Source organism: Rhinopithecus bieti, unplaced genomic scaffold (genome assembly GCF_001698545.2).
Source record: "Rhinopithecus bieti isolate Rb0 unplaced genomic scaffold, ASM169854v2 scaffold_36008, whole genome shotgun sequence".
Classification (NCBI taxonomy): domain Eukaryota; kingdom Metazoa; phylum Chordata; class Mammalia; order Primates; family Cercopithecidae; genus Rhinopithecus; species Rhinopithecus bieti.
In genome coordinates, this window is record NW_016816204.1 from 654,988 (window position 1) to 681,416 (window position 26,429).

Here is a 26,429-nt window from a genome sequence, read left to right on the forward strand (position 1 = left end):
CCCTGCAGTGGTCCCGGGAGCCGCGCCGCAGCCGCAGCATCCCCCTCCCCTCCGCACTGAGCTGGCCGCTGCAGCAGCCCCAGCCACCCACCCCCACCCGCGGCATCGAGCCCGGCCACTGCAGCCCCCGCCCCGCCCGCCCCCCTAGACGTTTCCAGAGCTGAGAGTGCGAGCTCCCATTGAGGGGGACGTCAAGGAAAATAACATGGGAAGGGGAGTTCTTGATGTCTGACTGTGTCCTCTCTTCCCTTGCTGTCAGTTGAGCCGGGATGCAGTGAGATGAAGCCGGCTGTGGGAGAGGAGGGGGGGTTGAGCCTCACTTTGCCCCATGGTTGAGGGAGATTTCTCTTTCAGGGGATGATACCCTCTTTTTAATCTCTCCTTCCCCGACCCTCAACTGTTCCTGGTGAGAGAAGGGCAGGGTCTGTCTGCTCCCTTCTGCCCTGGTTCTCTTGGCCGGGACCGCAGGGCTGTCTGAGATGCAGCAGGTGTGTGTTTTCAGCGTCGCCCACCCGCTCCTGATGTGCAGCCTGAGGTGGAGGCTGTTGCCTTGCCCAGGGACTGGATGAGGGGGTGGGAGCGCGGCACACCACCCACATCTGTTCAGTGACCTGCGGTGGCCGCGTTCTTCTGCCTCATGTTGGATGGTGGTGGTCGCAGCGCCGGTGTGTGTGCGTGTGACTAGAGGTCTGGTGGTGGGAGCATCATCGTCCCCAGACTTGAAGTGTGTCTGTGTCACTCTGCCCTGCTCCGTGTCCCAGTTCTTTCCCCCTTCTCCCTCCAGGGGTGCTTTCTCTGTGGTCCGCAGGTGTGTGAAGAAAACCTCCACGCAAGAGTACGCAGCAAAAATCATCAATACCAAGAAGTTGTCTGCCCGGGGTGAGTGTTCACTATCTTGACCTCTTCCTGAGGGTGCCTCCAGGGGCTTCTGGCTCCAGGTTTCTTCTGAAGAAGCCCCAGAAATTGAGGGTTGTGCGTTTTAGCACTTGGAGAGGAGTTGGAATTTCAGACTGGTTGGACTTTGTCAAGCTGAAGCCAGAAAAGGAGTTGCATGGGGGACTGGAAGCGCCCAGGTACAAAAGAATGAAGGAAGAGATGCAGGTAGCTGCAGTGGCCCCCAAAGGCTCAAGGGAATTCGGTCTTCAGGGAGGTGGAGGATATGGGGGTAGTGGGTGGTACGGAACGGGGAGCTCTTTATTTGGGGCATTTAGAGCATCTCTCTTTGGGGCAGTGGTGGCTACGGCAGCCCTTTCCTGGTCCCTGTGCCCCAGTGGTGACTTAGGATGGAAATGCAGTAAGTGAGCAGCTCTGACAAAGCCAGCCTCCCCTGCCCACCAGGCGGCAGAACAGACTCCCAAGGGAAGGGAATCTGTAAACATCAGGGGAGGCTGCTACTGGCGAGGGCTTCTTAGGAACAAATTCTGCCAGATGAACTTGATTGCTTTTTTGATCAAATTACAAAGTTGGTGGTGCAGCAGCAGATGTAGTCTGTCCTAGGTGGAGGGTGATGCTTCATGGTCTAGAAATCCCAAAGGCCTGGTTTGGGCAGGAACTGCACTACCTCCAAGTCTGAGGAGCATAAAGGCCAAGGCCTTGGGGCCTCACTTGCGAGATCCTCCCAAGTACCTGAGGCTGGGAGGGTCAGGGCCTGTCTTTCACACCTTGAACCTGCACTCTCTGAACCTCCTATTGGGTGCTTGCCGAACTCACCTCATCTGATAGGTGTAGACCCAGCATTGTGCGAAGTGCTCTGTGAACAAGTCTAGTGAGTACAGAGGTCAGATCTTGGAGGGCTGCAGGGTGCAGCTGGGGAACAAAGGTTGTGAGACTCAGAGAATGGAATTAGGGCTGGGCAGCAGGATGCCATAAATATATTAGGAGCCAGGACACATGCCCTGGGGAAGACATGGGCCTTGGCCGATAATGACCCGAGTTTCTCTGGGATAAGAGACATAATAGATGTCCCAAATGCTCAGAGAAGCTCTACAATTTCACGGAGATGACATTGGGCTTCTGTCATATTGGCAGTTGTTCTGGGACCTGTTTAGCAGGGCCTTGTCCACCACCTGGCTGGGGACTCTCTCTCCATCCCCCTAGTAGGGCACTAATTTCTGACTCCCATCCAGCTCCACCTCTTCCTGTTCGTGTGCATTGCCTATAAAGTTGGACTTGTTTGTTTTCTTTTTCTCTGGGTACCTTGAGTCTGAGGATGGTTGCCATAGAGATATGTGGGCAGTCAGATGCCCTCCTCCCCTGGAGTGGGGGTGGGGGGGACAACAGGGGCTGGGCTCTCTGGCAGACATCCTCTGGCCAAGGATGGAAGGTGCAGGCAGGAACGATGGCTTGAGGCTGGATACCTCTCATGCCCACACAGCAGAACCCTGGTGCATCAGAAACGGGGCTGGTGTCTGGTGTCTCCAGTTGATGACGCAATGCTTTGCTATCCTTATCTCACCAGTGTCCTCTGACCCAGGGGTAAGGGAAGGAGAGACGGCTGGGAGCCGAATTCTGGGATATGAGGAAAGGTGATGTGCTGACTTCCTGCAGCTGCCTGACTGGGGCTTTCATTTCCTACTCCTTTCCTACCTGCCTGAACTTCCATGACCTGTGTGATAGCATCCCTTTCCCTTCCTCACCTCCTTTCAACCTTGTCCCATCTTTCCCAACAGATATCTTTCCCTGGCCAAACTGGATGAGGTTTGATTTCTCTTTGATTTTCTCCCCCGCTCAAGAAGAGGATTCTTGTGTAAAAGTATATGCTTCAGACAGAAACTCCCCCTCTCCCAAGATGCATATGCCAAGACTGGGCTCTGTTGTGTGGCCTCATGTGCCAGGTTGACTTTGGGACAGAGGCACAGATGATAGGCACAGATGCCAGCCAGAGGGGTCAGAATATGTAAGTGCCAGCCAGTACTGTGTGGAGGTGGGAGAGTGGAAAGGGCCTGTCTTGGAGATGGAGGGAACAAGGTGGAGCTGGACTATAGCTGTGGGCATGGGGGATGTGAGCTCCTGGAGAGAGCTGGGCTGGGGTAGCCATGGGCTGGTGCCCATGGGGTTAGGGAGTAAGGGCCATGGATTCCCTGCAGACTCTCAGTTTACACTGTATATTTTATAAAGGTGCAGGCACTGGGGCTGGGTTTCACTTGTCGCTGTCTGTTTAGGGCTCCGCAGGTGTTGGATTTCTGTGTCTGGGAATGTCGTGGGCCCACCAGGGTCATCTGTGAAGGTCTGAAGGGGCTTGCTGTGTTCACTGGGTCTTCCTGCCTGCTATCTTTCTTGCTTGTGATTCTCTGGGCTACAAACTGAAAAGATAGAGGGTATAGAGCTGTTTCTTCTTGGCATCCTTGGTGAGGTGGCTGGGAGGCAGGGAGAGGGATCACCTGGTCTTCTAGGGGGTTTGATTGAGACAGGAAGCCTTCCTTTGGGCTGTTGTGTCTTGTCCCTATGGCCTCAGAGGCCCACATTGGCAGCTAGGTTGTAGGGTGGGGAGTTCATGCGGATATGCATTGAGCACTCTTTGTCTGAGGGCCTGTCTACGTAAAGTCACTGAAAGTCACATAACGTCACTCCATTTGCTTCAGAACCGTGATAGGAGTGGAGCTGGGCTCTTAAGGGAGCCCATGGTTCCAAGCTTAGCTCCGCTAGGCCGAAGGAGGCATTTAAAATAGGCTTGGATGCAGGAGCTAGTGGGCCAGGTGATGGCAATGATAAGTCGTTATTTTAAGATTTAAGAGCACCCCCCTCAAGGAGCCTGAGCCCTTATGTCTTTTTTTATTTTTAAATCTTCATATTCCCTTCTTATCTTTATTCATATGCATACAGATTTTCACCTCGCGGAGCATAACATTTTATATCCTGCTCTCTTTGCTTATATCCAAAGTATTTCCCCCATATTGCTACAGTTGAAGGGCAAATGGTCCTTTCTTCTACATCATTTAGGATTTATCCCTAGAACAATCAGCATCAGAAGAAACTTCTGTATATGTACCATTTATCTGGATTCTAGTCGCTTTCACCGAGATGGATACTGGGGTAATGCCCTTGGCCTTACTAAGAGATGCTATTGGAAATGGTGTTATGAAATCTGTTATAATACTTTAACATATTTATTTAATCTGTGCATTCCATGTGAAGAAATTTCTTTTGAAGCTCAATGTAAGCAAAAGCTTTCCTCTTTGTGAGGACCTGGGAGGTGAGGGAAGGGTCCTTATGTGTTTCTTTACTTCTTCATGGACAGGCCCTAGCGAAGTGCCTGACTTATGCCGGCCACATACACATTAAATGAATGGGTCAAGAGGACTTTGTAACTAATCGTGGTTGCCTTTTGGCTTTGGCTCCCAGGAAACTCAGAGTCAAGTTGCCAGAGCCCTTGTACCCTGCTACAGGCTTGAGTCCTCCCTTTCTGATCCAGGGAGCCAGGCTGCAGACCTGATACGGCTGCTGGAAGAGAGGACAGATGAGGATAAAGACCTGTACTTGGGGCATAAGGCAGAGTGGGAGATGTAGGCAGACATTTAGCTGATGATTCCTCCTTCCTTGTCACTAATGGCACTGTAGGGCCACTGTTGAGATCTCTTCCAAGTAGTGATTTTCAATTTTAGTGTGCATAAGGATCACCCTGAGTACTTGGTTTAAAAAATGCAGATTTCCAAACTTTAGCCACAGAGATTCTGCTTTAGGAGGTCTAGGGTGGGGCTGCAGAATCTGCATTTTTAACACATGCTCCAGTGAATTTCATGCAGGTGAGGCATGAGCCACTCTAAGAGATGCCACCTAAAATCTGCAACAACAGTTGCTCTTGCCATGCCCTCTGGAATTCAGCAGACACACCTTGGCCCAGCCTTCTCCAGATTGTGTGTCTGCTGCTATGTGGCCATCTGTGCACATGGGCTGTTCTGTGATTAGGGGCCTCGTTCTGGGCCTCCGGATTGGGGTGTCTGTGTCTGAGGCTGCGGCAAGCTGGGTTGTGGCATGTTGGCCACCAGAAGGGTAAAGGCTGTCCCTTTCTGGGTCCAGCTGGCCCTGGGGACTGAAATGGGATCCCCTGGATGGTGCCAGCTGAGAATCCCCACCCCCTTAGTGTTGGCCTGAGTAGCCCCCATGACATTTGTGTCCCCTGTGGTATCTCCAAGTGAGACTTTCCTGTTAAGGATCTGGGTGAAGTGAGGGAAAGAGAAGGGAGGGGGAAGCAGCAATGCAGGGAGTGGGAGAAGGAAGAGAAATCCACACAGCACTGGAACACGGGCCTCGAGGAAGCATTTAAGGAGGCTGTGTGCAAAACCATGCCTTCCTCCTGAGGGTAAAACAGGCCAATTTCTGTAAACAGAAAAATGGGCATCCTGCATATCGGTGATGGAACGCCTCTACCTTCTCTCCTGAAGGGATGGAAGCCGACTGCAGGTCCCTCCTCTGTGCGAAGTCTTCTGCTTTGTCATGTGGTCACGTTGAGCTGTGGGCCTTAGCGCACACAACACTGGCCTGTCCCCCTCCCCTCCCACCTGCCTTCCCAGAGTGACTTGGGGTGCTGCATCACGGTGTGGGGATGGAGGTGGGAAAGTTACCCTGTCCCATCAGGGAGGCCTCTGCCTTCTTCCTGCTGCTTCCTCTGGTCCCTTGTCACCATACCCTTGTTAGAAGCTGTGCTGAAACCCTAGAGGTGAGTGGCTGACCCCATTCTCTGCTGAGGCTGGAGACAGGGAAGGGGAGGCTGTATGTGACCATTCCTCCTCCCATCTCTATGCTTGCTGTTCTCTGAACAGCTTTGGCAGACCAACAAGGGCCTGATCCCATGGGTGCCAAAAGGGTGGTGACAGGAGGACATGGGCACTTTGCACCTCTTGAATGCCTCTCTGCAGAGCCCCTTTGTCATCTGCCCGTGGCCAGACAGATCTGCCACAGGACTGCTGGGGAAACCAAGGCACAAAAGCTTTGTCTGGGGTCTTTTTTTTTTTGATTTTGCGCTGCAGGTGCCTGTGACTTTGCCAGGGCTCAGACCCAGCATCCTCAGTCAGTGTGGCCTCCACCCACTTCTTGGAGCCTTTCTTTAAAACACAGGTTCTGGATACTTTGTTCCTGTGATGAATCTTGGCATATCACCTCACACCTCTCCATCTAAGCCCCAAGCTCCAAGCCTGGTGGAGCAAATCCCTCCTCGTTGCTGGCTGAGGCCCCATTCCCATCTGTACCCACCTCTCTGGGCTGTGCGGTGGGGAGATTTCCAGCCACTCCTCCCCAACACCATCTCCGCTTCCTGGGCCCTATCAGCAGCAGCCGCAGCTTCCCATCTGCTCCCCTCTTTTCTCCTCCCTTTCTTTCCCCTCCCCCCTGCTTGCTGCTGCCCTGGGAGGAGCTATTTTTAGGGGCTGCTTCCTGGGATGTTTTACTTGGGGCTGGTTACCATGAAGGAAATGTCACCAAAACAGTGGGCAAAGGCTGCAGGCACCAGGAGCCCTGCCGGGGGCCATGGAGAACACGACGGCTGACCCTTTTCTGGCCCTTGAGAGCAGCCAGAGTGTCCCCAGGCAGAGCCTTGCCTTCTTGGGGCTTGCTAGTGACCCCTTGGGGATTTTCTCCGTCAAAGCTGATTTAGGGCCTTTTCGCTGTGGGGCATTTCTTGGAGCCTCTCTCCCTCCTTAGAGCTTCCCTTGCCTTGAGATCCAGAGGCCAAAGTGGGGCTCAGGTCTTTGTGTCACCAAGTTAAAACTGCGTGAGTAAGGGCTGAAGATAAGGGGAGGATGCTGGGTACATGCACAGAGCCTTGGGGGTTCACATGGGCACATTTCAGGCCCCGTCCCTCTGTATCACATCCCCCAGCTAGTCACCAGGTGTACATGGGTGAGGGCATTAGAAGCCGTGGTCCTGCTCTTGCGTGGTGGATGGACTTTGCTTTTAATTGGAGACTCTTTGCACCTTTAGAGTGAGATTCAAAGAGGGAGGGATGTGGCGTCGCAGTGTCAGGATGAGGTCGGTGGGATCGTGGCTTGGGAATCCCACTGGTCAGTGCCGCAGGCCCAGGGCTGTGCATAAGCAGCTGGGGAAGGTGGATTATGACACCAAATCCCTGCCGTGTCCTTGTTTCTGCTCAGAGTGACCCCAAGGGGGCGAGATAGGAGCCTCTGTTGCTTGGAAAGAAGATGAGGGGCACTCAGCAGGGCAGCAAGTGAGGCTGCCTCCCATCGAGCCCTGAAATCAGTGGGGCTGCAGGAAACTTCTCACATCCATGTTTGGGGTCACAGGCACAGACCTGCAAAATACCGTTTGCAAAATTAAGGATGCCTTTGAGATTGGAACTTGGGAGAGCCCTCAGTCAGAGTAGGAATGTACATCCTTTCCCACGTACAGAGGGTTGTATGTTTAGGTGGCAGCAGGATCTTATTTGAAGCTAGTGCTGTCATTTGTGTGGTTTTTTTTTTTTAGGAAAATGTCACTATGTCAAGCAGGCTCATCTCTGAGAGGGCCATGGAGAGTCTGTGGCCAGCCCTCCCTGGTCCCCTGACCCGGCAGAGGAAGGAAAGGGCATTGGAGTAGGCTTCTGTCTTCAGGCCAGAGGGGGAGGTGGTTCAAGGGCAGGCTTGGTGCACCCCTTGGCTGCACGCTATCACCTCCCTATCTGCTTCCTCTTTTCTACCTCCCTCGGTGCATCTGGTCACTTCTTGCTGCCCTTCCTGTGAATCGTGGAGCCTTGGACCAAGTCCTAAAGCACTTGGGCAGAAGGCGGGAGAGGCTGGGTTTCTAGGATCCTTGTTTCCCAGGGCCTAGCTCTGGCCTGGGCTCAGACCACTGTGGCCTAGGCAGGCTGCTGGGGAAGGGCTGGAGCCGCTTCTGCTTTCTGCTCCTGTTGCTACCTCTGCTCATGATGGGGAAAACCTGAAGAGGGCTGTGGTTGGAGCTGGGCTGAAGGCCGGCAGGGGTGGGTCTCTCCATGGCAGTAGCACACAGGCAGGCAGGAAGTGGCCCTGTGCAAAAGCGGGAAGTGGCTGTTGTCAAACAGGAAGGGGGGGCTGGGCTGTGGGAGGGGCGGGGATGAGCCTGGTAGAAAGGTGGGTGGAGGAGGGTCCACCTTGGAAGGTCTGAGCATCTCCCTAGTGGTCACTGGAAGGAGGGCTGTCTCAAGGGAGATACCTTTGCAGCACCTTGGGATACTGAGCCAGGGTCCTCCCACTGTAGACCAAGCCCGTTCAGTGGCCTTGCCCTTTTTGGGGTTGGGGATGCTGCGTCCAGCTGGGATGCCCTTGCCATTGGGAAAGATTATCTAGAAACCACTACTCCATCCTGGAACCCCTCTGCTGCCGCTGCTGCTGGGGTGGACCCTCTGCTTTTTTACAGCTGTAAGGCGCCCTGGAGGTGACTACAGGACAGGAAGCGTCAGGGGAAGAGACAGGAGACAACAGCTGGAGAGGCTGGGTGGTAGCTGGGCGGTGCATGGCGGCAGGAACGGGGAGAGCATGGCAGGCAGAAACCTCTCTGTTCATTGAGGAGAGCTTGTGGATGGCAGGGTGCCACGGCTGCGAGGAAGAGGAGGGAAGCAGACAGTGGCACATCCTGCGGTGTTCCCCTCTCTCTGAGGAGCCCCTGTTGCTGCCCATCACCTGCAGACTGTAGACACTGATGGGCCCCACCAAAACAGGGAGGGACACTCCACACCCAGGACTGCAATGGAGGACCATGTGGGGAGCCCAGAAGCCAGGCAGGAGGGCTTAGTTGCTGTGTTGCAGACCCTGCATCTGCCTGGGCTGAGGGGACAGTGGGTGCCATTCACAGTGTCTCTGGTGATAGCTGTGGCCACAGGCCCAGCCCAGGAGACCCTGTCAAGCTTCTCACTGGGCCCTTGGAAAGGAGCTATATGCCAGACCTTATGCAAAACTCTTGACCTGTACCACCTCAGTTAAACCTCAGATCTTGCTGTCTCCATTTTAGAAGTGAGGAGCCTCTTGGCCGGACGCGGTGGCTCATGCCTGTAATCCCAGCACTTTGGGAGGCCAAGGAGGGCGGATCACGAGGTCAGAAGATCGAGACCATCATGGCTAACACGGTGAAACCCCGTCTCTACTAAAAAATACAAAAAAATTAGCCGGGCATCCCAACATAATGTGCCTGGCTCACTGTCTCACCTCCTTTGGGTCCTAATCAAATGTCACCTCCTTACTGAGGCTTTCCTGGACTGCCCTACTTAAATCTACACTCCCTGCTTTCTCTGCTTTTTCTACGCAGCACTTGCTGTAATGTCTAATGTGCCATTGAGTTTTCTTATTGTCTGTCCCTCCCCCACATACAATCCACTAGAGTGTCAGCTCCATGAGGGCAGGGATTTTTGTCTGTTTTGTTCACCACTGTCTTCCTAGCATCTCGAATACTGCCTGTCACATAGTAGGCCTCAGTAAATATTTCTCTTTTTTTTTTTGAGACAGAGTCTCGCTCTGTCACCCAAGCTGGAGTGCAGTGGCTCAATCTTGGCTCACTACAGCCTCCACCTCCTGGGTTCCAGTGAGGATGTCTGGCTAAATTTTGTATTTTTAGTAGAGATGGGGTTTTACCATCTTGGCCAGGCTGGTCTTGAACTCCTGACCTCAAGTGATCCACCCACCTCGGCCTCCCAAAGGACTGGGATTACAGGCGTGACCCACTGTGCCCAGCCACGATAAATATTTCTTGAAGGAATGAATGAAGCTCGGGTGGGTTTAATAGCTTGCCAGATGTGGCAGTGTTGAGCTCAGTCCAGGGCTGTCTGACTCCACAACCGATGTGTTGTTAATTGCCATACTCTACAGCTTAGAATTAGAATGAGGATCAAGGTGCATTCCTGGGGTTCAGAGAAGACCTGGGCCTTGCCCGGAACACAGGGCTCAGCTCCTTGGAGTTAAGGCTGAACTAAGAGGCCAACAAGGACCCTCTGGACACTGGGCAGCTCCTTTGAGGAGTTGGGAGCCTGAGTCTGTGTGTCTCCTCTCCACTCGAAGTCACTGGTAAATCAGAGTGCCCTTATTTTTAGTGCTGTTGCTGTTGTGGGACTATAACCATTAGCTAGTAAGAGACTTAAGGAAGGAGATAAACATTAATCTGGGCCTTCCCTCAGCTGCCACCTCCGCATTGCAAGATGCTGTTCTCCTGCACCTACCCAGGCAACCAAGCCCGAGAGTTATGGACTGGAGGGTGGTGAGGTGTGTGCCCAGAGAGAGGGCTGTGGGTCTGTAGCTTTGGGGCTGGCTAGCTTGGTACCTCCATCTCAAGTCCAGGGATGGAAGGAAGGTGGGGTCATGTCAACATCCTGCCAGATCTGGAAGAAGCAAGCCCCCCAGCCACCAGGCAAGGCTGTTACAGCCTCCTTGACTGCCCTGCTTCTGGAGGTCACTGGCCATATCCCTGTGCCTGGGACCAGGGGATGCCAGGTGATCTGGGAGTTGGGAGTTACTTGGGGTTCTCCTGGCTGCATCCTGGTCGGTAGTCATGCTAAACCCAGGGACGGGAAGGAAGGTCTGACCCAGATCTTTGGGCAGCTGGGATGGATTAGCTGGGCAGTAGGAACTAATCTCTGCCTGTCCCCACCTCCTTCCACAAAGTAGAGCTGTTGCTAGAGGGAAAGTTTAGGACAAAGCTGGGTTTGGTTAGTGAAACAATAAATGTGAATTTCTTCTAGTTCATAATCCCTACATTATCTCAAACTGACAGGCCTGGGTTTGAATCCCAGTTCTATCCCTTTCCTGCTGTGGGATCTTGGGCAAGTTACTTAACTTCCCTGGGCCTCCGTTTCTTTCGTCATCTGGAAATGTGGACAATCATAGCATTCACCTGATGGGATCATTGTGAGGGCCATGGGAAAATTTATAGAGGCTTTTTGCTGTTTAGGGTAGAGGCAGGGAGACAGGAATAGCTTGGCAGCTATGGATGTGGAGGTGCGTGCCCGGTCCTGGATAATTCGGGGTGAACTGGACCCTCTTCCTTTTGAACCCCCTCCAAAGCCTGGAGTCTTAACTCTCACCATTCTTTATCTGGCCATAATAGCACAGGGGTGGAGAAAGAGGGCTCTAGGCTCACACCACCTGCATCACTGCCTGTCCGTGTTACCTTAGGCAGATTACTCTATCTTTTTAAACTTGTTTCCTCAGTAATATAATAGAGCTAATCAGATCCCTACTTCACAGAGTTTCTGTAGGTATGAAATATGGTAATCCATGCCTCTGCCTGGTATGTAGTCAATGCTCAGTAAGCGATTGTTATGGCTACTACTGTGGTTATTGGTAAACCCTTATTAAGCCCCTGTTTACAGAAAGAACTCTAGAAAGCACTACCCGGAAAGGTACCCCCGCCCTTCGAAGAGCTTGCAACTGAAAGATAACTGATGTAATATATGATGTGAGAATCGTGAGAAGTGCATTGGGAAATTGGGGGGGTGGAGTAGGAGGGAGAAGTCACAGTCTACCGAGAGGAGCAGGGAAGACTTCATGAAGGAGGTGACTTTTGGCAGGATTTCAGCAAGTAGAAAGAGGGAAGGACAGTGGGGGAGGGCTGTGAGGCCTCCGTGCTGTGAGTAGCATCCTCTCTTCCCACGTACTGGAGCTCTGCCTTCCTGTGGAAGGAATTGACCCACGCAGCTCACTTGGATCTGGGGACTTGTGGATTTCTGGTTATTCCACCAAAACCGAGTAATCTTGGCATCTGAATGTGAAGAGGTCAAAGCTCACAGCAGTGGTGGCCAAGAGGACCTTGGGGAGAAGCAGATTTGTGTCCTGGTTTCTCTTTCTATAAAATGGGCGTCATACTAATGCCAACCTCCTAGAGTTGTTAGGATAAATTAAAAGAGGCAGCTGCCTGGTGTAGAAGTAAGCTCTCAATAAATGTTAGCTATTATTATTTTAAGTCATCATTGTCTTGATCATCAGCCTCTTTATTATCAGCATCATTATGTTTCAGGCTTGCCATCAGGACTATGTAGAGAATATATGCAAAACCCCTAGCCAGTGCCAAGTATATATTAGGTGCTCAGTATAACTTAGCTATTGTTAGTATTCCTAACAAGAAAGAGATTCTGGGCCAGGCGTGGTGGCTCATGCCTGTAATCCCAACATTTTGGGAGGGGGGGAGGCCGAGGCGGGTAGATCACCTGAGGTCAGGAGTTTCGAGACCAAACCTGGCCACATGGTGGGAAACCCGCATCTCTAAGCTACAAGGTACAGAAATTATGGCGCGGGCCGCGGTGGCTCAAGCTGTAATCCCAGGCACTTTGGGAGGCGAGACGGGTGGATGCACTAGGTCAGGAAGATGCGAGAACCATCCTGGCTAACACGGTGAAACCCCGTCTCTACTAAAAAATAGCAAAAAACTAGCCGGGCGAGGTGGCCCGGGCCGGGCCTGTCAATCGCGCAGGCTTACTGGGGAGGCCTGAGGGCAGGAGAATTGGCGTGACCGTGGGAGGGCCCGGAGCTTGCAGTGGAGCTGGAGATCTGGCCACCTGCACTCCCAGCCGGGCACAGAGTGAGACTCTGTCTCAAAAAAAAAAAAAAAGCATAAAAAAAAAAAAAAAAAAAAAAAGAAATTAGCCAGGCATGGTGGTATGTGCCTGTAATCCCAGCTACTTGGGAGGCTGAGGCAGGAGAATTGCTTGAACCCAGGAGGTGAAGGTTGCAGTGAGCTGAGATGGTACCACTGCACCCCAGCCTGGGCAACAGAATGAGACTCTGTCTCAAAAGAAAAAAAAAAAGATTCTGGACACCCTAGGCCACTGAAACCCTGTTGTGGTGGAAAGAGCACCAGAGTTTTAGTTGAAGACCTGGATTCAAATCCCAGCTCTGCTGCTCCCTGGCTCGAAGTGTGCAAACCCTCAAGTCATTTCCTCATCTGGAAAAGGTGGTCATAACTATCTGGCCCAGGCCTGGTGGCTGGCACCTATAGTTCTAGCTATTCAGGAGCTGAGGTGGGAGGATTGCTTGAGCCCAGGAGTTTGAGGCTGCGATCATGCCACTACACTCCTGCCTGAGGGACAGTGAGACCTAAAATGAAAGGAAAAGAAGCTGTCTCCAGGATTGCCATGACTTGCTGCATTACTTCAGCAAATCATTACAAGTGCATAGTTAGTACCTAAGAACTGAAGGAATGTGAATAACAAGGTGACCACAAGGAGAATGGATGGTTGATGGCTTTTATTTTTTCTCTTCTGCTTTTAGATCACCAGAAACTAGAACGTGAGGCTCGGATATGTCGACTTCTGAAACATCCAAACATCGGTGAGTGCCTGGGCATGGAGCATTTTGTGAGTATTTTGTAGAAGCAGGGAGAACAGATATCCACTGCTTTTGTGTGTGGGATCACCTCTGTCTGTGGACCTTCACCTGGTGTCTGTTTTTACATGAGCAGGATAGCAACTGTGTCTCAGAATTCTGGGGCATTCAGTTTAGAGACCTGAGTATCTGCATCACTGCGGCACCTTCTCAGGGCTGGGGTGTGAGGCATCAGAATAGGACGCTATTTCTTCCCTTTCTCCTTCTGTCTTTGGGCTGAGGTCCAGGGTCCTCAGCGTGTGAGGTTCCGGGCTCCTAGCTTGCCAGCATCCCTCACCAGGGGCCATCCACAGCCCTCATGAAAGGGTCAGGATTTTGTTTGTGGACCTGAAAGAGTTTTGTTCCTGCTGCAGTGTCCTGCACACTCTGGGGGTTTCCATGGTGCTCCCATTTGTATTCCCCAGAGCCAGGAAAGCAAGCTGCCCCCTCGCCTGGCTTCTCTGGAGAAGGGATGGCAGGAACCACTCAGATGGGGAAGGAGAAAAAAGAGGATTTCTCCCTGCTCCCACCCTGACTTGGGGGACAAGAGAACATTGTTGGTTGTGCTAAAGCCTGCCTCAACCCACTCTGGCTCAGTTTTACTTTGTTCAGCTGAAACCGTCTTTGCCAAAAGTGTTGGCCCTGATTTGGTGCTCCTTGCAGAAGGGACAGAAGCTGGGCTGGCTGCAGTGTCTGAGCAGAAGCCCCAGTGTTGACTTGAGGCAAAGCAAGGAGCATCTCCTAGGTTTTCCCTAAAAGCCCTGAGTCATCACAAAAGACAACACGTGTTCTGTGCTCCTCAGGCATGGCCTAAATATCGGGGCTCCCACCGTGCCCCGGAGGCCGCCTACTCTGCTCTATTGGCAGCCAGGGCTGTGAGGTGACTTGCTGAAGCCTAATGCTTCCTTCAGAGCTACCCAGCCCCTGGCTTCCTAGGTCTCGGGCTAGAACACTCAAAGTGAGCTCTGTCAGGGAAAGGCTGAGGTCCTGCTCTAGCCCTCTGGGAGAGGAGCAGCTCTGAGGTAGTCAGAACGTCAGCTGTGCAGGGCTTTGTGGATGGCCATCAGCAGCTTGGATTACACCCGAAGCAGATTGGCGTGGCTGGTGGCGATCGGCTCTGCCTGATGCAGTGTGTTCTGCAGAGCCAGCACCTCTCAGCTGGTGGGTTCCTGGCCTCAGAACTACTGGAGCTCCTAGGTGGTCTCTGAGGTTAGGCCTTTACCTGAAAACAGCGCACTGGGGACTGACGTGTTGCCCTGGGTAGGAGAGGGCCCACAGAGGGAAACACCTAGAACAGCAGTCATGGATTCAGGCATGTTTTGCTTGGCTGGCCCAGTGGTCTAAAAATATTTTATTATTTGCCAATATTTAAAATGAGATTTCACATTTTGAAGAAAAAAATCTATTCCCTTGCCTTTCCAGTCAGAAGGCTCAGCTCTGCTGAGTCCCCACCTTGCATGGCGAGAAGGAGCTGTGGGGAGCAGTGCCTGCCCCTGCAGCCCGCTGGCCACCGTCCTTGTCACCCACTATGAGCTCACATTTGCATTGCCCACCTGGGCCCCTGTAGGCCTTGCAAGCTTGTGACCTCTGACCTAGAAGTTCCAGAACAGGAAGAAAAAGCATGTACGTGACTAAAGCCACCCATAAGCCCAGAAGCGTTTTGATGTTCCAGACCTGGGTCTCAATATCTGAGGAAGGTAACTTCCTTTATTTTATGCTCCTTGTGACCAACTGGTACAGCAGTGATAATCTGACCTCATGTAGGCAGGAGAACAGCAGCTAGGGGTCAGTGATGCGGGAGGCAGAACCACGTCCGCATCACCCGCGACAAAGGTGGGTTGACCACGGACGGGTCAGGGTATAATGAAGACAATTGAGAAATTAACGAACGACAAAATAGAATTCTAGCAGAAAAAAGCCCTAGGCATCTTTTTATTTATTTCTAGAATTAAATACATACTTTTTTACCTCTTAGACTTCACTTCATTTGCTAGCCGTTTCCTTTCACCATCTGCCCTGGGCTCAGAATGGAGGCAGGCGGAGACCATCTATCCTGGCCGTCTGCTCAGAGGCCAGGTCGGGCACAGTCACTATGTTGGCCTCTGATTTCCTAGAACTGTGCTTCCATTTCATGACTGCTCCCAGGTCCTAAGGAGGTTGGTCCGAGGACCGATTCTGGGGTTGAGGGTGGGCAGAGGGAAGTGGGAGTCAGGACTGTGTCCTGGGAGCTCCAGCATCCGGTGGGAACCAGGGCTTTTGGAGATGTGGCGGAGCTGCAGGTCCAGGAGGCTGCGGTTGCCATGGATCTGGACCTGGCTTGTGGCAGGAGAGGAGGCAATTTTGTGCCCCTAATTCACTATTCCTCTCCTCTCTCCACTGCGCTGTCCTTCAGAACTGTGACCCTTTTGGCTCTGGCCTCTTGAACTCCATCCCAAAGAGAAACAAACGGGCCAGCCCAAGAGCAGTGCACAGTCGAGGAAGCTAGAGCAGAGAGCACGTGGTCAGCCCCGGCTGCGGTCAGACTTGGAGGCACTGAATTCAGATGGGGCATTTGGTGCTAGGGGCCAGCCATGCTGTTTCCCCTTAATAGCTAGATATTCTGTCCCAGAAGTTAAAAGCCTGTTGGAAGAGTGGTGAACCCTGATATAAACTCTGGACTTTAGGTGATGATGAGTCAGTGTGGGTTCATAGACGGTAACAAATCTACCACTCCAGTGGGAGGTGTTGATGGTCGGGGAGACTGTGTGTGGTGGGGGGACATGGTGTATTTGGGAACGCTCTCTCTCGGGTATTTGGGAACACCCTGTACTTTCCGCTCAATTTTGCTGTGAACCTAAAACTACTTTGAAAATAAAGTTTATTAATTAAAAACAAACAAACAAACAACAAAATGCCTGTTGGGTGGAAGGCACACTGCCGAACTCCAAATGGTGCTGGGAGTGTGGCCAGCAGTGGGGAGTTGAGAGGAGGAGACGCTGGTGTGAAGTCTGAGGTCTGAATGAAGTCTGTTCTACCTGTGATCTGCCTGCTCCCTGCTCTCAAGTCCTCTAATGAATAGACTCTGTCTTCCTTCGTGCTGAGCTGCCCCAGCAGTTTGGATCATAGTCTAGCATCGTGGTTTAGAGTAGCACTTCTCAAACTTTTATGTGCTTATGACTCACCAGGGATCATGTTAAAATTCAGATTCCGATTCAGGGGGTCTGGGGTAGGACTTGAGTCTCCAGCTAATGCTCATGCTACTGGTCCGCATGCTGGTCTATACTTGGAAAAGCCAATGTTTGCAGCTTTGGAGTCGCATCCAGATTTGGGGGTTGAATCTGGGATTTGCTAATTAGTAACTGTGACCTCTGGCAAGTTATTTAACTCCTCTGTGCCTGGCTCTGTTTTGTTATCTGGGTCCCTTCGTGGAGTTGTTATGAAAGGGTTCAGCCAGGAAAGGAGGCTAGGAGGGAGATGATGAAAACGGAGATTCCAGCCCCTAGAAGTGATCTCTTCAAGACCCCCAGCCTGGACTCAGTTCACAAGTTATTCAAGCTTGACCATTGACCCTTGAGCCTAGTACCCATTCAGCTAACAGTAAGTGTAGCGAAGAAACAGTTGCAAATAAAAAGAAACATTGAATCATGACTGTGCAGTTCCTACATCCCTGCCCCCAGAGTGGGGTGGGGGGAGCCCTGCCACAGCAAACTCTTGGGGGGCAGCTCAGTCCCCACAAGCCCCATGGCAACAGGACCTCCTTCCCACTGTGTTATTGCTGCAGATATTTTAACAGCAACACTTTTCAGTGCTTTTGGAGAAAGATGTTAGTTAAAATGTGGCATATTGTTGGGTGGTTTTTAAAGAATTGGAAATAGCCACAACATTTGGGTTGTGGCTATCTCAGTCCTTGAAGACATGAAATATCAAGTAAAGGTTTGTAGGTGTTTTGGCCTGTTCTGTCTTTCATGGTTTTTAAAGAACAGCAATTAGGTTTGTTGCTGAAATGCAGTAAATGCTTTTATACTCCTTTCCCCACGTCTTCTTGTCGATGGACGTGGCCTGGCCCTTGTTGGCCTTCATGCTCTGTCTTTACTCTGGAACAGGCTGGGTGTCAGATTATTTTATTCTACGCATCCATAGTCCCTCTGCTCCTGCCTCACAGCATGACACAGTTGTGCTTAGTTAAGCATTTGTGTAATTGCTGGTTTAAAGCCTGTCTTCCCTCTTTGCCTGGCAGCTCCAGGTGGCAGGGCCGGCTCATCTTCTTCACAGCCACATTTGTAGCATGTACAGCCTCGCCTGCTCCAGGGTAGCTGCCCAGTGGACATTGTCAAGCCAGTCAGAATGGCCAGGGGTAGGGGGGACAGATTAGAGTTCCTTTGCCTAAGAGTTTGAGAAGGTGACTTCCAAGCAACTGCAATATCAGGAATCTTGATGTTGGTTTGTCTTGGCTTCAAGTCCAGGTTCCGCTGCTTAGTGTGATTTTGGGCAGGTTTCTTATGGAGCCTCAGTTTCCTCTCCAGTCAGATGGGGTTATTTGTATGTAAGTAGCTACCCTGCGCAGTTGGTGTGAGGGTTCAATACAGTAATACACGTGGAGCCCATGGAACAACGCCGGCACACAGGGACAGCTCGACTAAGTGTTAGTTCTTAGATTTAGATTGTTATTATCAGAATCTAATGGGGTGCAGTAGCTCACAGCTGTAGTCCCAGCCTCTCAGGCTGAGACAGGAGATGGCTCAAGACCAGGATCTCTAGCCCAGCCTGGGCAACATAGTGAGACCCTGACTCTTAAAAAAAAAAGAAAGAATGAATCTGCTGTTGCTAAGTAGGCATTTAGAATGGCAAAGTCATTTCTCCTCTTGTCTTCAGTGCCCTGTTAATTTCTTTACAAATTAAAAAAATATCAATAGCAGTCTTATTCGGATACGGCTTCCTCCATCCCTCCTTGTTTTGGCGGGCGCTTTGCTCTGGGGCACACATCAAAGCTGTTCTCTCCGCTGGGTGGCCTGGAAGGATTAGTCTTCCTTTGCTGCTCCTTTCTTCTAATTCCCTCCCCCGGCTTCCTCCCACCTGGGCTCTGTGTGTGGCCTTCCTGGAGAAGGGCAGACGCCAATGACTCCATGTCTAGGCAGAGGCCTGGGTGCCTGCACTTCTTGCCCTGTTCTTGGCCTTGCTCTGCTGGGTGGGGGCAGGGTGGTGTGGGGCATGGGGTGATGCTGGGCATGGGGTGGGGGTCTGGCTGAGGGAGGGCTCAGCGCCAGGCCCAGGCAGAGCTGAGCGGCTACACTTCTCTGAGATGGTTGTCAGCATCACACCTGCTGTCCTGTTAGCTCCCCATGCTGCTGCTGTTAGTCACCTCCCTAATGGAGTTGGTCTGTAGCTTCTGGGACAGCTGATTTCCAGGAGATTATTTGTATTACACACTTTAATGCTTTTTAATAGCAAATTTTTAATTAAGTGGAAAGTCCTTTTGGAAGCGAGGGAGCAGCAGCTGCAGCGAGACTCAGCATGAGGCACCGACTTAGACCAGAGGTGCGCAAGTGAGTGGGACGGAGGCAGTGGCAGGACTTCTAGAGCACTTGATGGAGTGTACATGGAGTGTGCCCAGGCTAGTTTTTATGGGAGGAAGGCAGGGACCTGGCGCTGGCTCCTTCCTCCTGTCCTAAAAGCCCCCTCTGTCATCTGCAGGCCTAGGGAAGCATCTTGTTTACCCAGGAGAGAATGTTTTAAGGAGGAGGAATATTGGAAGTATCACCCGCCTTCGCAGAAATACTGAGATTGGGATGGGATTTTTGGGGTTGAGTCACTAGATCAGATCAGGTAGTGTAGGTAATGGGAGGTGAAAACAGTCTTGAGGCCCTGGCTCCAGCCCTGGCAGGCTTCGGAGTCCTCAGTCATCAAGGGAGGAGAACAAGGGGGCTATAGTGGTGGTCAGTGCCTCGGGACTGCGCTGGCTGGGTTGTATATTTTGCTTTCTGAATGATCTTGCTTCGTGGGGAGGGGACAAAGGGAAGCACCTCAGCCCTGAGGAAACGTGTGACACTGGAAACGGAAGCAGCCAGGGCCCACCCAGGAAGAGACATGGCCATTTCTTTGTCTCCCAGCACTGAACCAGTTAGTTTGGTGTCAGGCCATTCCTGAAGTGCTCCATGAGGTACGGCTGTAACTGCCAAGGCTTGGAGCAAAGGTCAAACCAAGGGAGGCCTTTGGAACAGAGGTTCCCCATCAAGAGAGTTCAGGTGAGGGGAGGGACAGGACAGTCAGCCAAAGCAGAGTTGTGTCTGCATTAGAATGATGCTCAGGGGTTGGCATTTAACCCAGAGGTGGCTTTGTGGGCAGAAACTTGAAGAGGAGACCTCAGAAGACTTCAGGTTGGTTTTTTGCCCAAGAGCTTTGGAGGCGGGGAGCTGGGAGGGATTCCGCCTGCCAGCCTTTTCTCGCAGCTGGTGCGTCGCCCGAGTCTTCTTCCTGCGGCGCCCTCCCGGACCTGTCTGCGATGCTGCTTTAGGGACATTTGTAAGTGGCCTTTCTTTTGGATGCCAGGGCTTTGTTGTCTGGATATGGGGGCTGCCCCACGTTTCTTACGGGAAGCAGTGGTGTAGACCACAGTCTTTGGGGTCAGGTAGCACTGGATTCACATCTTGACCCACCACTTAGAAGCTCTTTGGCCTTTGTCAAGAGACTTTATGTCCCTGAGCCTCTGGTGCCCTCATCTATAGAATGGGAATAACATTCATCTCAGGTGGTCGAAAGGAATAATAACCTCCTCAAAGGCAGGCACTGTGTCTGTTCCTCCTGAATCCCACTACCTAGCATGGGGTCCAGCACACAGTAGGCACTCAATAAATGCTTGCAGAATCAGTAATGTATGCAAGAGCCTAGCACAAGGCCTGGCATAGAAAGCACTTAATAAACTGTTATTGTTGTCATTGCCTGAATGTGTGCGTGGCCTTCCAGGCTCGCCATCCATTATCCTGCACCACGTGCCTTCCTGCTGAGCTCTGCCTTTCCACCTTCTTCCCCTCCCCTTAGTTCTGCTCCCATTTACTGCTCTGGAAGAGCTCTCTGGCTTTCCCATCTGGTCGTTGTTGTCCCCTGCCGTCAACATTGCTAGGTGCTCCTCACGCTGCATCTCACCATCGTGCATCATATCCCAGGACCACCTTCTCGGAGACCAGCCCTCTGGGAAGGTTCCGGCTTCTCTCCATCTTGACTTCTTAGCCATGAAGCTTTTCTCTCTTGCCTGAGTCTGAGGTGGCAACCAGAGCGCCAGACTGGCTCCCAGGCTGTGTAGCTTTGCACTGGGGGGCACTGGGCATGTCGCCACTTCCCCACGCTGCTCCTTCTGGAGAGCCCCGTGAGCCTGACAGGATGGGGCAGGGGCGGGGCTACTGAGGAGGAGAAGCCCAGGATTTCCGAGTTTTCTCTCTGTTAATCTCTGTCCCCATCTCCTCTCTTGCAGTGCGCCTCCATGACAGTATTTCTGAAGAAGGGTTTCACTACCTCGTGTTTGACCTGTAAGTGCCACTTTCTGAGGGTGTGGGGGCCTTTCCCTCCAGCTGGCTCAAAATGAAGGCTCAGGAAGAGGCCTAAACAGGCTCTCCAGCCTCTGCCCTGGGCCCCCTCCTTTGTCCGAGAGAAAGGATTTGACTGGGGCAGATTACTGCCCCACCAAGGGGTCTCCATGTTCCCCAGCGTCCCCCCCAGGGCTCTGAATCCCAGGACAGCGTTCCTCTCGCACTTCTGTTCAGCAGCACACCTTGCGCAGATGCCTTTGTCTTGTTTCTCAGTGTGCTGTCCGTAGTGAAGAAATAAAATACAGCTCTTTGCATGACCTTAAAAATCCTGAGAAATCAGAGGTGGCTTTCATTAGTCGGAAACCAGGCTCCATTGGAATGGGTCTCTCCTCCACGCTGGTTGTGGTTTAATGTCTTAAAAGTGGCTCTTCACCTCCTGGACACTCCTCTCCAGGATTCTCAGGGTTGGGTCTGTGTCATTGGTCTCATTACTCTTCAACTTCAGTAGTAGCTCTGTCCTTCCTGGGCAGTGATATTTTAGTGTTTATGTTGGTCTCAAAGCTGTGACTTTTGGGGTAGGTTGACTGTTTTCTCTTAGATCCCTGTATCTTCATCTCTGCCTATTAGTGGATCTGTGGATTTTGGAAAAAGAAATGTCCAGAAGGGAGGGAGGGCCCATGATACCTCAAGGAGAATCTGGGTGTCACTGAAGGATCGAGTGTGTTCTGAGCTCTCACATGAAATGCATGGGGAGTTGGGATTTCTCTGAAAGCCATTCTACAGGGTGACCCTGTTTCTTCGTGGACGTTGGGGTTGGTCAAGGGACCCTTTCCACCTCTGACCCTCTTCTTCCCATTGGTTGCAGTGTTACTGGCGGGGAGCTGTTTGAAGACATTGTGGCCAGAGAGTACTACAGTGAAGCAGATGCCAGGTAGGATGAGGGCCTGAGAGTTCAAGTGTAGCTCTGGAGTTTAAGACTGAAGTAAGTTTTGGCCACCTTTGGGGGTCAGCATTGTGCCTGTTTGAATAGTCTTTGGGGAAGATAAGAATAGCCCTTGTCTGGAGAAAGATTCTGCTGACCTGGGCTAGGGCTGCATACTGTGGGTGATATTAGAAGTTAAAAATTCAGCACTTCCTAACCAGGCGCAGTGGCTCATGCCTGTAATCCCAGCACTTTGGGAGGCCGAAGCAGTTGGATCACTTGAGGTCAGGAGTTCGAGACCAGCCTGGCCAACATAGTGAAACCCTGTCTCTACTAAAAATACAAAAAAATTAGCTGGGTGTGGTGGCGTGTGCCTGTAATCCCAGCTACTTGGGCAGCTGAGGCAGGAGAATCACTTGCACCTGCAAGGTGAAGGTTGCAGTGAGCTAAGATCATGCCATTGCACTCCAGCCTGCGTAATAGAGCGAGACTACGTCCCCCTCCCCTCACACCCAAAAAATCACTTCCAGATGAATGTTTGACAAAGCTTTTCCAAGTCTCCTTTACCCTGTGACCCCAGAAATACTTCTTTTTGCACTACTGTATACTCGCCACCATGCCCAATGTCCCCCTCTGCCCTTTTCTGTCCTTTGACAAATTCTAGTGTTCTCAAGTCACTGTGCTGAGGCTCTGGCATGATCCAGAGGTGCAGAAAACATGATTTCTATCCTGAGGGAGTGGAGAGTTCTAGGTAATAATCCAACCAGAGAGCCCAGGGGAACTTTCAGCCTTTGTCACCTTGTCCCTAGACCACCACAACCGGCCTTGCCGTGGGGCTCCTCCAACTTGAGGACCATTCCCCGGCCACATGCCTCAGCCTCTGCCCTCCCTGGAATCCCTGGTACCTCCCTCACCCACACTCTGAGGCGCCTGTTCAGCCTGCCTTTCCCGCCTTGGCTCTTGCCCCAGCCTCCCTTTTCTCTGAGGGTGATGTCCCTACAACCTGGTTTTGATCATCCTGCCTGCAGCTTATCTGGCTTATGTGGCAGCTCTGGCTGCCTCTGTAGAGTGGGGGAGTGCAGCTTCCTCACGAATTTCTCAACCCTGAGAGGCCAATGTTTGCTGATCAACTTCAGATGCTTCAGCCTCGGGAAGAATTCTCAAGTGGGGAGATGAATTCCAGTGCCAGCAGGGGAGGACCAGGCTCTGAGACGGAGGAGGCAGTGATGGCTCAGGGAGCCTGCGGGGAGGAGGGAGAGCTGTAGGGAGGGGGCCCTGAGGGGGGTGACTGTACCAGTGGGCTTGGCCTGGCTCTGCTGGGACACTTCGCACTTTTGCCATTTTTGGCCAGAAGGCGCTCCCTGCTAGCCCGGCTCTGTTCTAATTATACATCTCTGTGGAGACTCGCCTCTATAGCTCAGTCTTAAAGTTTCTGTGGCCCACTCTTGGGCTGTGTCCTATGGAGAGGCCCGAGTTTCAGCCCCCAGGGACCCAGTACGACCCCTTGGTTCTTGTGGGATCCCCAGCATCAGATTTCAGGAATAGTAAGTCCAGGCCACCCAGCCCAATACACCGGGATGCTCTGCAGATGTGCTCAGTATACCAGATAGTACCTGATGACAGGGGTCTATGCTGTAGGCCAAGTGCCTCAGCCTTGGTGCTACTAACGTTTTAGGCCAGGTACTTCCTTGCTGTGAGGCCTCTCCTGTGCATTGTGACAGACATTTAGAAGCATCCTTGGCCTCTGCCCACCAAATGCTGGGAGCATCCCTCCTCCAGTTGTGACAACCAGAAATTTCTCCAGGCATTGCCAAGTGTCCCCTGGTGGGGGTGGAGGGGCAAATTCATTCCCAGTTGAAAACCATTGCTCTAGACTGCCCCCACTCCCTGCCAGGAGTTTGATGACAGGGATGGCAGGATGGTTTGTAATGTGGACAGTCTGATTTACGTGTGTGACTGTGGCTGGGCGCAGTGGCTCACACCTGTAATCCCAACACTGAGAGGCCAAGGTGGGTGGATCACTTGAGCTCAGGAGTTCGAGACCAGCCTGGGCAACATGGTGAGACCTTGTCTCTACAAAAAAATACAAAAATTAGCTGGGCATGGTGGTTCATGCTTGTGGTCCCAGCTACTGGGGAGGCTGAAGTGGGAGGATTGCTTGAGCCCAGGAGGTCAAGGCTGCAGTGAGCTGTGTTCACGACATTGCACTCTAACCCAGGCAACAGAGTGAGACCCTCTCTCAAAAATAAAATAATAAATAAAATAATGTAACTTTGTTTTTTTTTCTCTATGCAAAATCATCAGAAGTGCTCCTCAAGTGCCCTGTTTGGAAGCTCTCAAGTAAATTGTTTCTTAAAGGTATCTAGGTACTTGTTTTAGCAGCCTTAGTGGGTGCCAAACCTCAGGGCAGCTGTTGGGTCTTGTCCATCTTCATATCCTAGGCACTCAATAAACATTTAGGGAAATGAATGAGTGCACCCACCCCCAAAGTAGCTTAGGTTGTTTAGTTGGACTCTCCTTCCTAAGTTACCAGCACAAGCCTTTTCTCCAAGAACAAAGTTACTATATGGAGAAAGAAAAAGAAGGAAGGGGTTGGATAGTCTCATCTTCCTCAGCATTCTGGGCTGTTTCCTGATCTCTTGGAAATGAATTGGTTGTGTTAGACCTTTCCAGTCAAAAGGGGGTGAGGTGAACCCATTCTAGCGGTGATCCTAGAGAAACCATTGAATCTACCTGGGCCTTGGTTTCCTCTTTCTTTAAATAGGTTGACCAAGATGATGTGCAGAGTCTAAGGTTCCAGTGGCTGTTAAGTGATTCTCTGTGAATCCATGGCTCCTTGTCACATGCCTTAGTCTGCAGCATGTGGTTGTGGATGTGGATGAGGTGGTTTAACCCTGCACTGACATTTCTTTTCCTTCTGCTTTTTTAGCCACTGTATACATCAGATTCTGGAGAGTGTTAACCACATTCACCAGCATGACATCGTCCACAGGGACCTGAAGGTACTACCCAGGCCCACCTCCTTGCCTTTGCTCATGAAGTGTTGGCGCCACCTGGTGCCAGATAGTGGTACTGCGTAGGTCCAAACTAGGCTCCCTCTGGGCTGCAAGGGTGTGTGCTCACAAGGTTCTCTCTGTTCTTTCTGCAGCCTGAGAACCTGCTGCTGGCGAGTAAATGCAAGGGTGCCGCTGTCAAGCTGGCTGATTTTGGCCTAGCCATCGAAGTACAGGGAGAGCAGCAGGCTTGGTTTGGTAAGGGTAACCCTGTCTTCCCAGAATGCAGCCCCGGCCCTTCCTCCTCTTCCTGATCTGCCTTCCTCTGTTAGAACTAGAAGCCGGACCCTTAATGATCCTGGCCTCCTCAGAGACTGGCAGAGGGTGGGAGGGTGCAGAGATCTCTCTTGGCCCTACATGACTCAGTACAGCAAGTCTAGCTATTGTCAGCACTGCTTTCTTGCTGCCTCTGGGAAGGAGCTGGAGTTCCTGGTAGGCATACGGCTTTGCCCTCTGGTTCAGACTCCAGGCACTACAAGAGGCCCAGCCTGTCACCTCTTGCTGCGCATGTGCTGAGAGCTTATATAGCAAAAGCAGCAGGAATGAGAAGGGACTTGGAGGGACTTGGGGGAAATGATTGGTGTGGATTTAACGAGAGAGAAAGTGGGTTCAGTATGCCTCTGCCCTCTCTTCTGCTACAGGTTTTGCTGGAACCCCAGGTTACTTGTCCCCTGAGGTCTTGAGGAAAGATCCCTATGGAAAACCTGTGGATATCTGGGCCTGCGGTAAGCCCATTCCACGCTCTCAGCTTTTCGCTGTTAAGGGCCCTTAACTTCCAATGGTGGCAAGAAAGAGGCATCGCTATTCCTTGCGGGTCACACATACATGCCTGGTGTATGTGAAATTACGGTGTTTGCTCTAGTGCCCCTGGGATGGCCGTTCCCATCACACTCTCCTACCTGAGTGCTTCTGGGATGACGTTGTATCCTTCTTGGAGAGGGATTTGCCCAAGCCCTAGAGGATGGGTTGTGCCTAAAGAAATCCCTGGTGTGACTTGGTGACGTGAAGTGTGAGGCATAGCAGGAGGGGCTGTTAGCATAGCATTATTGGCTGGCATCCACTTCTGTCTCTGGTATGGCCCCTGCCTTTCTAGGTGGCTCTGAGCCCTGCATGGCTTTTCTTGGTTCCTCAGGGAAGTAGGTGACTGACCCCCATGACCTGTGTGTTCTGTCTCGTAGGGGTCATCCTGTATATCCTCCTGGTGGGCTATCCTCCCTTCTGGGATGAGGATCAGCACAAGCTGTATCAGCAGATCAAGGCTGGAGCCTATGATGTAAGGACCAGAGAGCCGGGCAGCCAGGCCAGGAAGGGCAGATGTCCTACTCCTCGGGCTTTGTCCAAGGGAGCAGGCTTGTTTAGTGTGTCACGTGATACAGGGGGTGTCAGGGGACTTTGAGGACCCAGGGACGGGCATCCAGGGCCCAATTCTTGCCACCCGATGTCCCAGGGAGCAACTTTCTTTTGCACAGCCTTCTTTGTAACTAAAACTGAGGAGCCCACTGAAGTCCTTTGATCTTTACTTGCAAAGAATGGAGCAGCCTCACTGGTGTGCTGTGTAACACAGGGACAAAAGGCCTGGAGACTCCCTCCACTGCAGTGGCACCTTGGACACATTGCTGAGCCTCTATTCCCTCCTAAGTAGAGAGCTGGGCTTAAACCAGAGAATGTTGGAGTCCCCTTCCTGCTCTGATCTGATATTCTGGTA

The 26,429-nt window shown here is 52.0% G+C and overlaps 1 protein-coding gene across 13 annotated transcripts in view; it reads left to right on the forward strand.

The window, feature by feature from the left end:
• Nucleotides 1-781: 781 nt before the first annotated feature.
• The window catches only part of CAMK2G (calcium/calmodulin dependent protein kinase II gamma), a 61,102-nt gene continuing 35,454 nt past the window's right edge, over nucleotides 782-26,429 (forward strand). For all 13 annotated transcript variants that reach the window (XM_017854585.1, XM_017854592.1, XM_017854589.1 and 10 more), the window contains exons 1-7: nucleotides 782-879; nucleotides 13,158-13,217; nucleotides 21,615-21,680; nucleotides 24,601-24,673; nucleotides 24,820-24,922; nucleotides 25,366-25,449; nucleotides 25,903-25,997. In XM_017854585.1, the coding sequence (XP_017710074.1) occupies nucleotides 13,189-13,217; nucleotides 21,615-21,680; nucleotides 24,601-24,673; nucleotides 24,820-24,922; nucleotides 25,366-25,449; nucleotides 25,903-25,997 (450 nt within the window). In that variant the 5' untranslated portion in view covers nucleotides 782-879; nucleotides 13,158-13,188. The remainder of the gene's footprint in view (nucleotides 880-13,157; nucleotides 13,218-21,614; nucleotides 21,681-24,600; nucleotides 24,674-24,819; nucleotides 24,923-25,365; nucleotides 25,450-25,902; nucleotides 25,998-26,429) is intronic.